The sequence below is a fragment of the Corylus avellana genome, chromosome 5, assembly GCF_965113065.1.
Source record: "Corylus avellana chromosome 5, dhCorAvel1.hap1.2, whole genome shotgun sequence".
Lineage (NCBI taxonomy): Eukaryota > Viridiplantae > Streptophyta > Magnoliopsida > Fagales > Betulaceae > Corylus > Corylus avellana.
The window spans coordinates 4,554,171-4,570,046 of NC_142494.1; the positions used below are offsets into that span (position 1 = coordinate 4,554,171).

The 15,876-nt window shown below is 38.1% G+C and overlaps 1 protein-coding gene across 1 annotated transcript; it reads right to left on the reverse strand.

The window, feature by feature from the left end:
- Positions 1 to 12,825: 12,825 nt before the first annotated feature.
- On the reverse strand, positions 12,826 to 14,966 carry LOC148585248 (tricyclene synthase TPS4, chloroplastic-like). The gene is made up of 6 exons (XM_088516412.1): positions 14,732 to 14,966; positions 14,253 to 14,625; positions 13,907 to 14,125; positions 13,570 to 13,708; positions 13,234 to 13,482; positions 12,826 to 13,125 (listed from the first exon to the last, which is right to left on the reverse strand). The coding sequence occupies exons 1-6, from the start codon at positions 14,949 to 14,951 to the stop codon at positions 12,826 to 12,828; spliced, it is 1,500 nt and encodes a 499-aa protein (XP_088372538.1). The 5' UTR covers positions 14,952 to 14,966.
- Between the last annotated feature and the right edge of the window lie 910 nt (positions 14,967 to 15,876).

The following is a 15,876-nucleotide window of genomic DNA, read 5'->3' on the forward strand; positions in this document are numbered from 1 at the left end:
GGGCTTTCGAAAGCATAAATATTCCCATACAATAGGTCGGGATAGCTTGGATTACCGCTTTTAATAGTATCTCTTTTCCCGCTTGTGACAAAAATTTTAACTTCCAATCTTGAAGTCACTTCCATATACGGTCGATTATACTCCGAAATACTTTTGTCCGAGATTTTCCCACCAATGCTGGTAAACCCAAATACGTGTCGTATCGTTGGGAACTAGAAATCCCTGAAACTTCAAGTATTTTCCGCCGCTCCTCTTCCGGGGTATTTTTGCTAAAAAAGATCACCATTTTAGATGAGTTCAAATGCTGCCCCGATGCTCCTTCATAGAGGTGGAGGGTGGATGACAATTGGTGCCATTGACATATATCTGCTCTGCAAAAAAGTAAGTTGTCATCAGCAAAAAATAAATGGTTGAGGCGAGGTCCATTTTTTGACGTTGGTGCCCCCAGCAGGCAACCCGCCCTGTCCGCTTGTGTCAATAGGGAGCTCAAGGCTTCGGCACAAAGGAGGAATAAGTATGGTGAAATTGGATCGCCTTGCCGGATTCCTCAAGAAGGCACAACGCTCCTTATGGGAGTGCCATTGACTATCACGGCAAACCTGGCCGAACTCACACACATCATTATTAAATCAACCCACTTCGCAGCAAACCCCATCTTCACCATCACCGCTTTTAGAAAACACCATTCCACCCTGTCATAGGCCTTGCTCATATCGATCTTCACAGCCATATATCCCTTCTTGCCTCCCATTCAAGAGTGCATCGTGTGCAGGGTCTCATAAGCGGCTAACACATTGTCCGTTATCAACTGACCCGGAATGAAAGCACTACTGGTTCAGATTTAACCAAATAACTACGAATTATTCTCATTTAAATCGTTGAAGCAAACATTTGCTTAATTAAGCTATATATATGACTTCACTACAAAAAATTAGGTTATAATTAGTCGCTGATAGTTTTTTTTTTTTGGTCAACACTACAAGGGTTTAGATCCAAAAGCATATGTCTCCACTAATGATTGGAAATTAGCGCCGACCCAAAAGTCTTGGTTAATGAGTTCCAAAAAAGTTAGAAACTGGAGTTCCACCATTTTGTGTCTTGGTTAATAAGTTTCGACACCCTTGCGTCCTCTGCTAAAATTCGCCTTGGGGATTGGACATAAATAGATATTGGGGTTGGAAACCTTCTATATATCACCCCCATTCCTGTATATCTCTTCCATCACTCACCCGCCATACAAGCCCATTTTTTAGCAAATCACAAGCCTGCAATAAACTCCATCATGCAAATGACAGTCTTCTTGATAAAACCCAAGAAAAATAGTGAGAGAATGAAGAAGAAAATACTTGTGTATTTCTTGAGGATAATTGATTTACATGAGGATCTATTTATACAGAGAATTTGGTTTACATAGCCGTTGAGGATTGATGTTGTGATCTTCTATACAAGGAAAGTGTTCACGTAGTTGGAATGTTAACGTTACAGGCTTGAGATTTTATTTGCTCAATTAATTTATGACTGTTGCTAATATTTTCTTCCTCAACACTCCCCCTCAAGTTGGAGTGGATATTCATAACGCTCAACTTGCCAAGTAGGTGATGGAATTGTTTTGAACCCAATGCCTTAGTAAATAAATCAGCAGGTTGTTGAGTGGGAGGTATGTGAAAAGTCTGAATTATGCCATCATGTAGCTTTTCCCGAATGAGGTGACAACCAATCTCTATATGTTTTGTTCTTTCATGAAAGACGAGATTTGAGGCGATGTGGATGGCCGCCTTGTTGTCGCAATACAATTTCGCTGGTTGTGGATGTGGGATATGGAGGTCTGCCAACAGTTGTTTTAACCAGGTAATTTCACAATAGGTTAAGGCCATAGCTCTGTATTCTGGTTCAGCTGAAGAACGGGATATTGTTGTTTGCTTCTTTGTTTTTCAAGATATTGGTGAGCTTCCAAGGAGTATACAATATCCAATGACTAAACGTCGAGTGTCTCTGCATCGTGCCCAATCTACATCATAGAATGCATGTAATTGAATGTTGCTTGTAGTTGATAAGAGAATTTCTTGTCCTGGAGACCGCTTTATGTAGCGTAATACTTTATGTGCTGCATCTAAATGAGATGTGCGTGGCTTGCCCATAAACTAACTTAACACCTGCACTGCGTATGCCAAATCTGGTCTGGTGATGGTTAAATAAATCAACTTACCAACTAGTCGACGATATGACGAGGGATCCGCAATGAGGTCTCCATCATGCTTACTGAGTGCCAGATTTTGCTCCATGGGAAAAGTGCTAGGTTTGGCACCAAGGAAGGCTGTGTCTTCAAGTACTTCAAGAGCATACTTTCTTTGTGATAGAAAGATGTCTTTCTTTGAAGTGAGCCACTTTGATGCCCAAAAAATACTTTAGGCTGCCCAGATATTTGAGTTTGAAATGGTCACCCAAATGTTTCTTAAGCTTCTGAATCTGCTCCAAGTTATTGTCTGCCAATATAATATCATCTACATATACGAGAATAGCTATGAAGTTACCTTTGTGGGATCGGACGAATAGTGAGTAGTCAGCCTTGGATTGTTTATATCCTGCATTAATGAGAGTGGAAGAGAGTTTTGCATATCATTGTATTGAAGCTTGTTTAAGCTCATACAGAGATTTATTGAGTTTGCAAACTCTAGTCTCCCCTTTTCGTCCAAAACCAGGAGGAAGGTGCATGTAGACTTCTTCGTGAAGGTCACCATGAAGGAAGGCATTGTTTAATCAAGTTGATGCAAATGCCATCCGCATGAAGCAGCAAGTGCAAGGAGAGAGCGAACAATCACCATTTTAGCGACAAGAGCAAAGGTCTCCGTATAATCAAGGCATTCCTGTTGATTGTAACCCTTAGCCACTAAGCGAGCTTTATACCATTCTACTGAATCATCTGGGTGATATTTGATTTTATAAACCCATTTGTAGCCAATGGGTTTCTTTCCGAGTGGAAGAGGAGTTAGAGTCCATGTTTGAGTCGACTCAAGAGCATCCACCTCAATATGCATAGCATCACGCCATTTAGAATCTTGCATGGCTTGCAAAGACAACTTTGGCTCTTGTGCAAGGGAAATAGCAGTGGTAAAGGCACGATGGTAGTTAGAGAGGCATGTATAAGATAAAAAGGCATGAAGGGAGTAAGGGTTACCTGACGAACACACCAACGCTGATTTAGATGATTGAGTATAGGGGTGGGCAAATTAACCGTTACCGTTTAACCGACCGTCTACCGGTTCGACCGAACCGATATAAACCGTAGCCGATATGCCGATATCGTTATCGGTTAAAAAAACTATACCGGAATTCGGTCCGGTCTGGCCCGGTCCGGTTAATTTTTGCTTATCGGTTAACCGGTTTAACCGATAATAATTATTAGTTCTCTAAACGGCGCCGTTTAGAGAGCTGTATGTCTATCACCCAATTTCACTTTCACCCCACGGTCCCCACCACAATAGAACCCTAAGCCCCTAAAATCAGTAAACACGCCTCGCTCAGTCTCTGCTCTCTGCCTCTCTCGGTCTCTCGTGGAGTCCTCTCGCAGCTCTCTCGGTCTCTCGTGGAGTCTTCATCTCGCAGTCGCAGCTCTCTAGCCTCTCTCGGTCTCTCGTGTTCCGCAGCTCTCTCGGTCTCTCGTGGAGTCGTGGTCTCGCAGGCTCGCAGCTCTCTAGGTCTCTCGTGGAGTCGTTGTCTCACTGGCTCGCAGCTCTCTCGCCTCTCGGTCTCTCGTGGTCCTCGTGGAGTCGTGGTCTCGCGGCTCTCGCTTTCTACACACTCAGACTCACCTTCTCAGCTTCTCTCACGGTAAGCACTTTCACTTTCCTATGTAGAAAAATAAAATTTTAAGTGCAAGAAAAAGAGTTGTAAGATAGGGATCTTACCTGTTTTGATTGTCATTTTTCAATTTTGTTAACTTTCATTGTGTTTTCTCTGGAATTAAGCGGAAGCTGCGGAACCCATGTTGTGAAAATTGTTTCTTTTTTTTTTTTAATTTTCTTTCTTTCTTTCTTTTATTGTCATGAGCTGAAATTCAATTGAATTTTGAGGTTGGGGTTTTAAGTATGCATGAATTGTGGGATTTTCAGTCCAGTTGTAGGTTATTCAAATTGTTTGTTCTATTATGAAATTGAGGTCATAATACCTATGATTGAATGTTTGGTAGAGATAGAATGTTACAGGTTGTCCAGTTGTAGTTTGAGTTTGAGTTTTAGTCATAGCCCATAGGTCAAACATTGTCACATTAGCTAATTAAAATCAACCATTGCTTTTTTACTTCAGAAGTTCGTATGGCTGCACCTCGACCTCCAACATCAGCTACGTCTTCTTGTCCCATAGGCATAGATGAAGAAATTTTTGATGAAGACTTAGACTTTGATGAAGAGACCTTTGATGATATTGATGAATCCGATGAGTTGGATGCCCAAGGGATTAGATGTTCTGGTTCTAGGGGTTCTAGGGGTTCTAGGGGAGCATCTCATGGTCGTACTCGTGGTCGACGACCCCCAATCCCTTGTAAAAAAAGATTAAGAACAAAAAGATCTTCAGTATGGGACCATTTTACTAAAGATGCAAATAATTCTGAAGAGGCTCCTATTGCAAGTTGTAACTATTGTGGGGCTCAGTATAAATGTCATGGGACAAACAATGGCACCTCTAGCATGTTGTACCATTTCAAAAAATGCCAAAAGTATAAGAGCTTAAAAGCAAAAACAGATGGCTCTCAATCTAAATTCACCTTTATGGCCGGGCAGAGTCAGAGTGATGGTAGTATTGGTAATAACCTAATTGTTGGGAAGTATTCTGAAAAACTTATTAGGGAGACTCTTTGTGAAATGATCATTGTTGCTGAATTTCCCTTTTCAATTGTGGAGAAGATGGGTGTTAGGAAAATGTTTAAGGTTCTTGAGCCTCGTTTTGAGCTTCCTTCTCGCTATACAGTGATGAAGGATTGTGTTAAGTTGTTTATGACCAAAAAAGAAATAATCAAAAAGAAGTTGATGATGGTTGGTCAAAGGGTTTGTTTGATAACTGACACTTGGACTTCGATTCAGAATATGAATTACATGGTTGTAACGGAACATTTTACTGACTCTACTTGGAAATATCAAAAAAGAATATTGGCATTTCGCCAAGTGTCGGATCACAAGGCAATAACGATTACTAAGGAAATAGAGCAATGTTTGGTGGAATGGGGGATTACCCGTGTGTTGGCGATAACACTTGACAATGCAAGTGCTAATGATAAAGCAATTAGTGAGTTTAGTAAAAGAAATATGTCCAATAATGATGTTATTTGTCGCCATGAGTTTGTACATGTGAGGTGTTGTGCCCATGTTTTAAATTTAATTGTGAAGGAGGGTATGAAGGGTGCACATGATTCAATTGAAAGGGTCCGAAATATGGTGAAATATGTGAAGGGATCCCCCCAAAGATTAGCCCTCTTTAAGTCTTGTGTAGAAAGGAAGAATCTTGGGTGTCGGTCTTCCTTGACTCTTGATGTTTCCACTAGATGGAACTCTACTTATACCATGTTGGAGGTGGCACAAAAGTATGAAAGGGCATTTAATCTTATGTTAGATGAAGATTCGAATTTTGTACATTATTTGAATGATGATTGTGGAGAGAGGGATGTGTTGGGGGCTCCAAATGAAGATGATTGGAATAAGGTTCGACACATTGTTAAATTCTTGTGTGTGTTTTATGACGAAACAATTCAGATGTCGGGTTCCTTGTACTCAACTTCTAACTTGTTTTTTGGTATTCTTCAAAATGTTTATCATTGTTTGGATGAGTATTGTGAAAGTAATGATTATTCATTGAGTACCATGGCAATGCAAATGAAAGAGAAATATGATAAGTATTGGGGAAATTTTTTGGCTATTAACCCCTTGTTGTTTGTTGCTTCGGTGCTTGATCCACGTTACAAGATAAATGTCTTGGAATTTTGGTTCCAAACGAATGTGGGTCTAGTAAAAGCAAAAGAAATTGTTATCAAATTAAAGAATGTCTTGAGCCGGTTATATGAGGAATATGCTAAGAATGAAAGTGGGGCTAAGTTTGGAAATGAAGAGCGTAGTTGCACAAGTTCCGAAGGTGTGGGTGTGGGTACTAATAAGAAAGATGCTTTAGCTATTTACCATTCATTTCGGGCGTCTAAAAATGTGATGATGTGTCGGACAGAGATAGAGCAATATTATACGGAAGAGGTGGAAACTCCAAGTGACAACTTTGATATTTTAATGTGGTGGAGGGTAAATAAGGTAAAGTTTCCGGTTCTCGCCGAGATAGCACGAGATGTCCTGGCAATTCCACTTACTTCTGTTGCTTCTGAGTCGGCCTTTAGCACCGGAGGTCGCATCATAGATCCTTTTCGGAGTTCTTTGGCTCCGAAAACAGTGGAAGCTCTTATTTGTTGTCAAAATTGGTTGAGATCTTCTCCCAATTTTCAGTATGTTGAGTCACTCTTGCCTGATATTGAAGATGAAGAAAGCTACAAGCTTGAGTCGGGTAATATTTGTTAATTTCAAATTTATTCTAATTATTCTAATTATTTGATTAAATTATTTTTACTAATCCTTTAAAAATTTCATTGTGGTAGAAATTTTGTCTAATTCCCTCACATTTGACGCGAATTAAGGCTTAATGGATGAACTTTGCGGGGTAATGTTTTGTTTAAAGTATTTGGTAAGTTTTTTGCATCTTATTTTTTTCTTATTTGATATTTATTTCTTACTCTTTAATATTAATTACTAATATTGATTCACTTTATTTATGTTTTGATTTGTTGGATTATTGAAGGAAGCAAATTTAAGGAATTGAAGATAATCTATGTTTGAGGTGGCTCAAGGAAATTATTGTGTAACCTTGTTGATGTTGATGTTTATCCATATTGATCACAATCTTTATGTTTTCTCGCTTTTATATTTGTGTAATGGTGTTGCCTATGACTTATTTTCCTTTTGCTAAGTGACTTTAATTAGTTAATACTTTGCTTATTATTCATTAATTAATTTTATTTTAATTTGGGTTTGGGTAGGTTTGATGTTTTTTTTGTAAGTGATGGCATTTGATGGGATTTCTTTGCCTTTGGTAAAAGCATTTTTCATTAACTAGTTTTGCTAGTCTAATTAGCATTCATTATGTTAATTAGTCCATTTGCTTTGAAAAAATGTATTTTATAATATATAAAAAATAAAAGTTGAAGTGGATCAATATAAAAAAGCTTCAATTTTTAGCCCAAAAAACAAATATTTGGGTCCCAAGACTCCTAAAACAACTCATTTTTAATAAGTTATTTTAGCCCAACAAAAAGTATTTGGACTCTCAAAAGTAAAAAAAACTCATTTTTGGTTTTTGGCCCAACAAATAAATCAATATAAAGCTCTCGGTTAAATCGGTTAACCGGTTTAACCGGACCGTTTAACCGTATACCGTTTTAACCGAAATTTTCGGTTAAAATTCTTATTGGTTTGATATCGGTTAATAAACCGTTTAACCGAAAATTATCGGTTAATAACCGATAAGGTCCTTAACCGGACCGTTTTGACCGATACCCAGGCCTAATTGAGTGGTACGAGATGGCAAAGCCTGTGCAAGATGAAAATCACGTAAGTATGCAGGTGGCTGGGTCGACCGAGTGGATCGCCGAGTGACCAGACAAGGAGAGGGGGCAGTCTGGATGGTGGAAGGGGCAACTTGAGCTTCAACAGTAGGTAAAAACGAGCTAGCGACATCATCAGGAGGATCAAAAGGGATAGGTAAGACCGGTAGAGATTGCTTAAGGGTGGTTTGGGCAAAAGGGAAATGATCTTCATAAAAAGGACATCACAAGAGATGAAGGTTTTGTGATGATCAAGATCATATAGACGATATCCTTTATGACCATAAGGATAACCAAGGAAGACACATCGTATGGCACGAGGGTCAAATTTTTGATGGATTTTGTGAATGAGTGGAAGCAAAGCATAAACAACCGAATACTCGTAAGCAATTGTATTGAGGTTTCGAGTTGTGTAACTTCTCATATGGAGATTTTCCAGACAGGAAGGGGTAGGGGTTCTATTGATCAAATAGGTAGCAGTGAGGATAGCGTCTCCCCAGAAAAGTGTGGGTAAGTGGGCTTGAAAGAGTAAGGCTCGGGACATATTGAGAAGATGACGACGCTTGCGTTCAACAACTCCATTCTGTTGGGGAGTAGAAACACAACTGGTCTGATGGATGATTTCTTTGTCAGAATAAAATGATGGAATGGTGAATTCAGGGCCATTGTCACTATGAATAACTTTGATGGTAGTCGACAATTGGTTCTCGACAAGGTTAATGAAGGATTGTAGAAGAGAGCGAGCCTCAGATTTATGTTGCATCAAATATACCCATGTGCATCGGGTGTAGTCATCAACAATGATCAGAAAATAATGTGCCCCATTAAGGGAAGATGTGTGGTAACCACTCCAAATATCAACATGTATTAAGGCAAAAGGTGCAGTAGAAGAAATTTGACTAGTTGAAAACGGAATACGTGTTTGTTTAGCGAGAGGATAAACAAAACATTGTTCTGAATTTGAACTACAAATTTCAGATACATTATTGGAAAGAAATGACAAAACTTTATTGGAGAGGTGACCTAATCGGCGATGCCAAAGCTGTGGGGTTGACTTTGCCACCTGACACCGTGAGGGTCTCGTGTTGGTGAAGTAATACAGGGCATCCCGCTCAGTGCCCAGACCAATCATCTTCATCGAGTGAAGGTCCTAGATGAAATAAAAATCAAAAGAAAAAATAATGAGACAATGCAATATCTTACATAGTGTACGCACAGAGATTAGGTTAAAATGAAAAGTACAAACACAAAGGACATTATGAAGGATGAGTGATTAGAAAAAAGCCACAGATCCAATGTAAGTTATAGAAGCATATGAGCCATCAGGTAATTGGACAGTACGACCATGAACAGGATGGGACTGGGTCAAGGCAGTAGGAGAACATACCATATGATCAGTAGCACCACTATCAAGAATCCATAATGAATCATCAGATAAGACAGAAGACGTACCTAATAGAGATGGTTCGGTATTACCTGTTTGGTGGGCCATGGACTGTTGTGGAGTGACGTTATTCAAAATTGCAAGGAGCTGTTGGCATTGATCAGATGTAAAAGGAAAACTGTTGGTAGTGGAAACCTGATGAGCATGGGGCTTAAGACTAGAGCCTAAGCCTAAGTTAATCTTGCGATGAGTAGGGGGAATCCGTGAAGTTGGTAGCACCGCTCAGTAGTATGACCATCACGACTGCAATAAGTGCATTTCGGTCTTTCCTTCTTCTGAAAGCTAGAGTGGTTGTCCTTCCATGGTGGTAGATTGCCTTTTGCAGCTAAGGCAGTGCCCTCAATGGTTGGTGGGATGGTAATGCTACGTTGGCGTTCCTCTTGAAGGACCAAGGCATATGCACGACTGATTGAAGGCAATGGTTCTATTAAGAGGATATGTCCTCGAACAGCTGCATATGACTCATTGAGACCCATGAGGAACTTGATAGTACGCTAACATTGCTGTAGTTTGAGGCCCTCCTTTAGTGCGCCACAGGTGCAAGGAGAGCTAGGCTGAAGTGCTGATAATTCATCCCATAACCCTTTGAGTTTTGTGAGGTATGTGGCGATAGACATGGTGCCTTGAACGAGGGTGCTGATATCTTGCTCTAGTTGAAACATGCGAGGACCATTCACTTAAGAAAATCGCTCTTTAAGGTCCGACCAAATGTCACTCGCAAGGTTGCAATAAATAACACTAGTGCAAATGTCATTAGAAATGAAATTTAATAACCAAGATTTTGCCATATTGTTGCAACAGCTCCATTGTGGATAATCTTTGGAGGAGGTCATTGGTGGAGAGATGGTCTCGTCAATGAATCCGAGCTTGTTCTTGGCGCTGAGAGCCATAATGATAGCCCGGCTCCAAGTTTGATAATTTTCTCCATTAAGAGACTGAGATGCCAATACTACACCAGGGTGATCGGAATGGTGGAGGTATAGATGATGATTGGGATCTTGGGAGGGAGGTACGGGAATGGTAGAAGGTGTGGCTTCGGTCATGGTGAAGACTATGGGTTTTTTTTTTTTTTTTTGAAGGGAACACTAAACAACCTGTAGCTTAGGGAGGATGGCTAAACTACATGTAGTTTATGACATGGAAGACATGGAAGTGTACCATTTGTGTAGATGGGCTTTAAAAAAATTGTAAGAGTTGGGCCAGGTCTAAAAAAGCAAGACAAAATGAGTAACAATAAATAAATAAATAAAGGATAGTGGGTTAGAGCATTCTCAATGGAAGAGCCAAATGTTACTTTTATCTAGAATAGCTCTTCAAATGTTCAAAAAACCCCCCACATTGGATGAGCCAAAAAACAATGTAAAATAAATATTTGATTAGAAGAGCTAAAAAAAAAAGTTAAATGTAGCAGCACTTTTTAAGGGAGCCATTTTATTTTTTAGTGTCTCTCTCCTGCTTTATATTTTTCCTAAATCTTTTCCTACTTTTTCTCTGCATGTTCTCTTTTTCCGAAATTTTTTTCCATTTTTCCTCTCACATGTTCTTTTTTTTCCAAAACTTTTCTTACTTTTAATAATATTTTAATAGAATAAATAGAAATATAGCTAATCAGATGTAGAGACATTTAAAAGTGGCTTAGCTAAACTAGATAAAAGTGAGTTTTGATAAGCCATTTTACATAAAAATATGGCTCCTCCATTGGAAATGCTCTTAGGAATGAGCACCTATTGGCCGTGCCTTCTAGAAGCAATTGCTTCTTTGTGTAGAGAGTTTGACTACAATGAAAAAAAAAATTGACCCACCCAAGAGCAATTTTTCTTTTCTCCTTGTCTCATAGCGATCAACAGATCCCGCGGAAAAACTACACCAATGGAGAAACTAAGGGATGGATGGGGCAAATCTGACAACACGAAGTGGTGGGCTTGCTGCGGCTTGGGCGTTCGACAGAAGTGATGAAACCGGCTGTACAACGCCACTGAATCAAAATTTGGGCACTGATCGGAGTGGGCTCTAACCAAACGAGTACCACACTGATGTGGATGGTGTCCTCTGACCAACGAGGATCACTGGGATGGGTAGAGAATGGCCAACACATTTTCTAACCGGCGAAAGCGTGTGGGTCTAGTACCCAAAATCTGGCAAGAATATTGCTGACAGGTAAAAAAAATGAGACTCTGTTTTCAATTGAAGAAACATATTTTTAATCTCTAAGAATACGCGCTGATACCATGATAAAACCCAAGAAAAATAGTGAGAGAATGAAGAAGAAAATACTTGTATATTTCTTGATGATAATTGATTTACATGATGATCTATTTATACAGAGAATTTGGTTTACATAGCCATTGAGGATTGATGTTATGATCTTCTATACAAGGAAATTGTTCACGTAGTTGGAATGTTAATGTTACAGGCTTGAGATTTTATTTTCTCATTTAATTTATGACTGTTGCTAATATTTTCTTCCTCAACACTTCTCCTCAAATTAGCTTGTAAAATAGTGCTATGTGGATATATAACATTTTGACTTGATGATTACTTGTTGCGAAGGATCGATTCTGCAAAAGCCGCCAAAATTGTTTGGCCAATAAAACTTTATTAAAGATCGCCGAATCTCTGAATCTTATTTCACCTTGAGATTTAGAAAAAACCCATTTGTTTCCCGCTCATCCAATGAATCTTGGAATTGTTCTCTTTATGCTTCCACTAAAACTTTTGCATCATCCCATTAATTTACTTACATGGAGTGGGTTGAAGTTGAAAGACACTTATACTGTAGGTGAGGATTGCTTGAACCACGTACAGCTTTCAGTAAAACTTATATCCCTGCTTTTAAGAGGAACCTGACCTTCTAGTTGTGCAAATAGTTCCATACTTTATCTTTAATCCTTTTAAAGGCCTTATTAGTACTTAACCATGTCAAATCCTTTAGTTTAGAAAGTATAAATCATATTAATATATCAGTGCTTCGCATGCCACATTGTTTGTTATATATATATATATATATATATATAGTTAATACGGAATAATCATATATGCTTGTGTATTATTATTATTTTTTTAAAGATTGTGTTTTGATTTTTTTTTCTTTGTTGTAATGTTTCATATAGCACACTCTGGTTTAGGAAATTAACTAAACCCTAAACCCTAAATGACGAGAAATTTATAGAATTTCCTGACAGTCTTTCTTACATTGTGAATTTTTTATTCTCGACAAAAAAAACTTAAGGGTCCCAAAAAAATGACGTCGAGAAATAGAAATGCCATAAAAAAATAAAAATAAAAATTAATGGTGTTTTTTTTCCGAAATTCATGGTGTTTTTGAAATGCTGCAAACTACATCTTTATTGTAGTGGTGAGTAATATGGTCACTGTCACATTAATAATTAATGACTAACACAATAAGTATTATGTGACTATTACATCAATTTAGAAAAATTATAATAAAATTATAGCACCACTAACAACACTTTGAATCTATATTTCTAAATGTACTATAGGTAATTTTCAAAAATGGTTAGTACTAACTAATAATTAAACCGACTGTAAACCCCACACTTTTGTATTTTTATTATTATTATTATTATTATTATTCCAATAAAACGGCAAAAAAAAAAGAGGCCCAAAAGCTCCACCAATCATTAAAGCGTAACATTTTGTAGCTAGAAGACCTCTACTTTATTGGGAACCAAATATTTCATTCTCAGCACACATCTTTGCCACACATACATGTTCTAAATAGATAAACAAGAGTCTATCACTCAACTAGTGCAATAGGCTCTATTATCAATGACCTGACTCGATTTTTTGCTCTAATGTCTGGTGCTCCGTGCCCATCTCCATATTGGTACGTGCACTGGGCAATCCGAGCAAGGTTTATTGCTGTTACCACTAAACGTTCTCCAAATGGAGAATCAACTACTCGCTCTTCATTCATCTTTTTCCAAGTCCTCTCAATCATGTTACTCATATGTTTGCTAGCAACTTCCTCATAAACACCGGTTTTACACATGTAGCAATTGATTGAATTTGCAATTTCACCTCTCTTTAACTCTCCCTGCATTTCAAATAAACAACTAAATATGTTAGTGTGAAGTAGTGATTCCAATGATGAATTAAACCTTAAAAATCATTTACCACAAAATGGAAGCTATAAAAAGAATACCGCCGAAGTACTCAAATCATTGCAAAGTCGAAAAATAATTGATGGCCAACGCAAAAGGTTAAAATATTTTTCTAAGCCCTCAAGTGCCTGCTTTGTGAACTTTTGATTCAAAAAAAAATAAGCATGAACAAGGAACACTGCCCCAGAAACGGATAGCCAAGCATTGTCAAGATAGTCCTTAAAAGTTGGCATATCTTTGTTGTAACACCATTTTGCTTCTTGTAGGAATGCTTTGCACAGATCAGCCCACTAAAATAAAAGAAGAAGATTATTAGATTTAAAATTTCAGACAAAATGCAATTCATCTTTAAAAAAAATAGAAGTGGTTGCACATACCGCTTTTGTTAGGTATGGAAGGATGTTTTCTCCTTTCTCCTTAAGAGTTTCATATACCATCTCGTTGACAGTGTTGTAGAGAGCTAAGAAGCATAACTTCATATAGTGGGGAAGATTTTCCACGGCATTGATATCCCATCTTAAAACACAATCAAGAAATTAAAATTATGATTTGCTTATTAGTTGCATAACATAAAAGTTGCAAGTAGGGAATTCCATGATATTACAAATTGTTCTTCTTCTTTTTCGGGGGGGAGGGGGGGGGGGGGGGGGGGGGGGGGGGGCCGCGGGGGCGGGAGGAAGAGGATGAGAAGGAGAAAAGTTATCAGGTATTAACCTTTCTACAGCATCTGTAAACAGCTCTAGTTCATCCAAAGTGCCATAAACATCATAGACATCATCAATGGTGGTTACAAGAGCAGCCACTTTCGTTAACCCTTTACGAAGATTACTTAATTGGGGTTCGAAGGCTATTCCAACAGCCCAAAAGAAGCATTCCATCAGTCTATCTCTGGTGAAACTCAGGTTGTTTGCCAGGCCCATATCTTTCCACCACCTAAAAGTCATAAAGTGAAACCAAATACGTTTCCACTTAGCATTCAAGCCATGGCAAAGTCAATTTTCATCTTTTAACAAACGCCTACCTTATAGCGATTTGAATAAATAGTTTGAACATTTTTTACCTTGACACATCTTGAAGTTCTCTTTGAAACACAGACTGCACTATGTTAAAATCCAACTTTGCAAGTTCAAGTAGAAGAGAATTTGCATCTTCCCTCTTATTGTATGCCTCAATATACCACCGAGCTTCTAGCCTTAGCATTCTATGGTGCAATGGAACCTCCAATGCGTGACTAACTTGTTCTGCCATGCTTTTGCTCACATCTCCTTCGAGTTCCTTGAGATGCATTCTTGTGAATGCCATGGCTTCGTCCAAGAGGTTTTCTCCTTCAAAAGCAAGATAAGAGGCTTCATATAGACTCAACATTCCTTTGACATCCTTTGTAAGACAGTCCTTGAAATTCCCACTATCGTCCTTGAAACTGATAAATACATCTGTGTTTCAAACAAAAATGATATAAGATCGAAGGTCATGAGATCAAAAGGGAAAATGAAATCAAGAAGTCTTAGCAAATTAGCATGATGTCTTAATCTTTTTTACCTTGAGAGACCTGATAGCCTTGTTGTCTGAGGAGCCTAAAGCTTAGAGCAGTAGCATGGAGACTCTTCTCAATTCTTTCATCATTACAGCCTTTCGAAGATGCGTAGTTGTCAAGGGCTCTTGTTATTTCCCTCTCAAATCGGTATCCCAAACCTAATCGTTGAACATCATCAATCAGTTCAAGAGTTGCCAATAAGTCGTCATTTTCATTATTAATCATACTCCTCACATCCTCCTCCAACTTCTTTGCCCTATCTTTGTACTGTTGATCCTGCATGATAACAATTTGAGCCTACGTTAGAATAATCATTCTTTTTCATCTTATTGGTCAAACGTGCGTGGTTTCTGTCTTGTCACGAATTATATATGTAGCAGTTACACAAACGTTTTTGGACATTAATAAAAATTGAAATCAAGTGAGGGAAAATATATAAATTAAGTACTTTGGTGTATATATATATATATAAAGAAATGGTACATGGTTACCGCATAATCATTGTTTAAGGCCTGCAAAAAATCGTAACTCCAGAAGCTTGGCTGATAAATTAAGTACTTTGCTTGTGATTTCCGTAGGAAGGCTTTGAAGCTCTATATATTTATAGGACTTGTTCAATAACTTGTTGGACACTGGCAATCGACGATCATTCGTAGGTTAAAATCTTACGTGGGGTTTATGGTTCACAAAAACGCCCTATGAAACTTGTGGCAAGAAACAGTAGCTAGCTAGAAGATAATTGCAGATGACAAAGACCATATTTGGAGGAGACAAAACTATTTTTGTCGTTTAATGAATTTTCATCAATTGTAAATATATACGTGAATGGTCCCGAGATTTGGAGTTATTGTGAATTAGCATGTGAATGGCGCCAAGCAGGGACGATCCAGAAAGTTTGACGGGGACCGAAGAATAAATTCAAAATACATAAACTAATGTATAAAAAAAATAAAAAAAAAAAATAAATAAAAATCAACTTCAATTCAATTTTAACAAAAAGATAAACATACCAAGAAAAAGATACATAAATAGTTGTGTCATAAAACACTTCAAATTTTAGCTCAAACACCTATTAAAATGGAACCTGCGGGATATGCATATCCCAAAAATCATCTATGATTGAATCTGTACTAAGTATCGCAGCAATTTT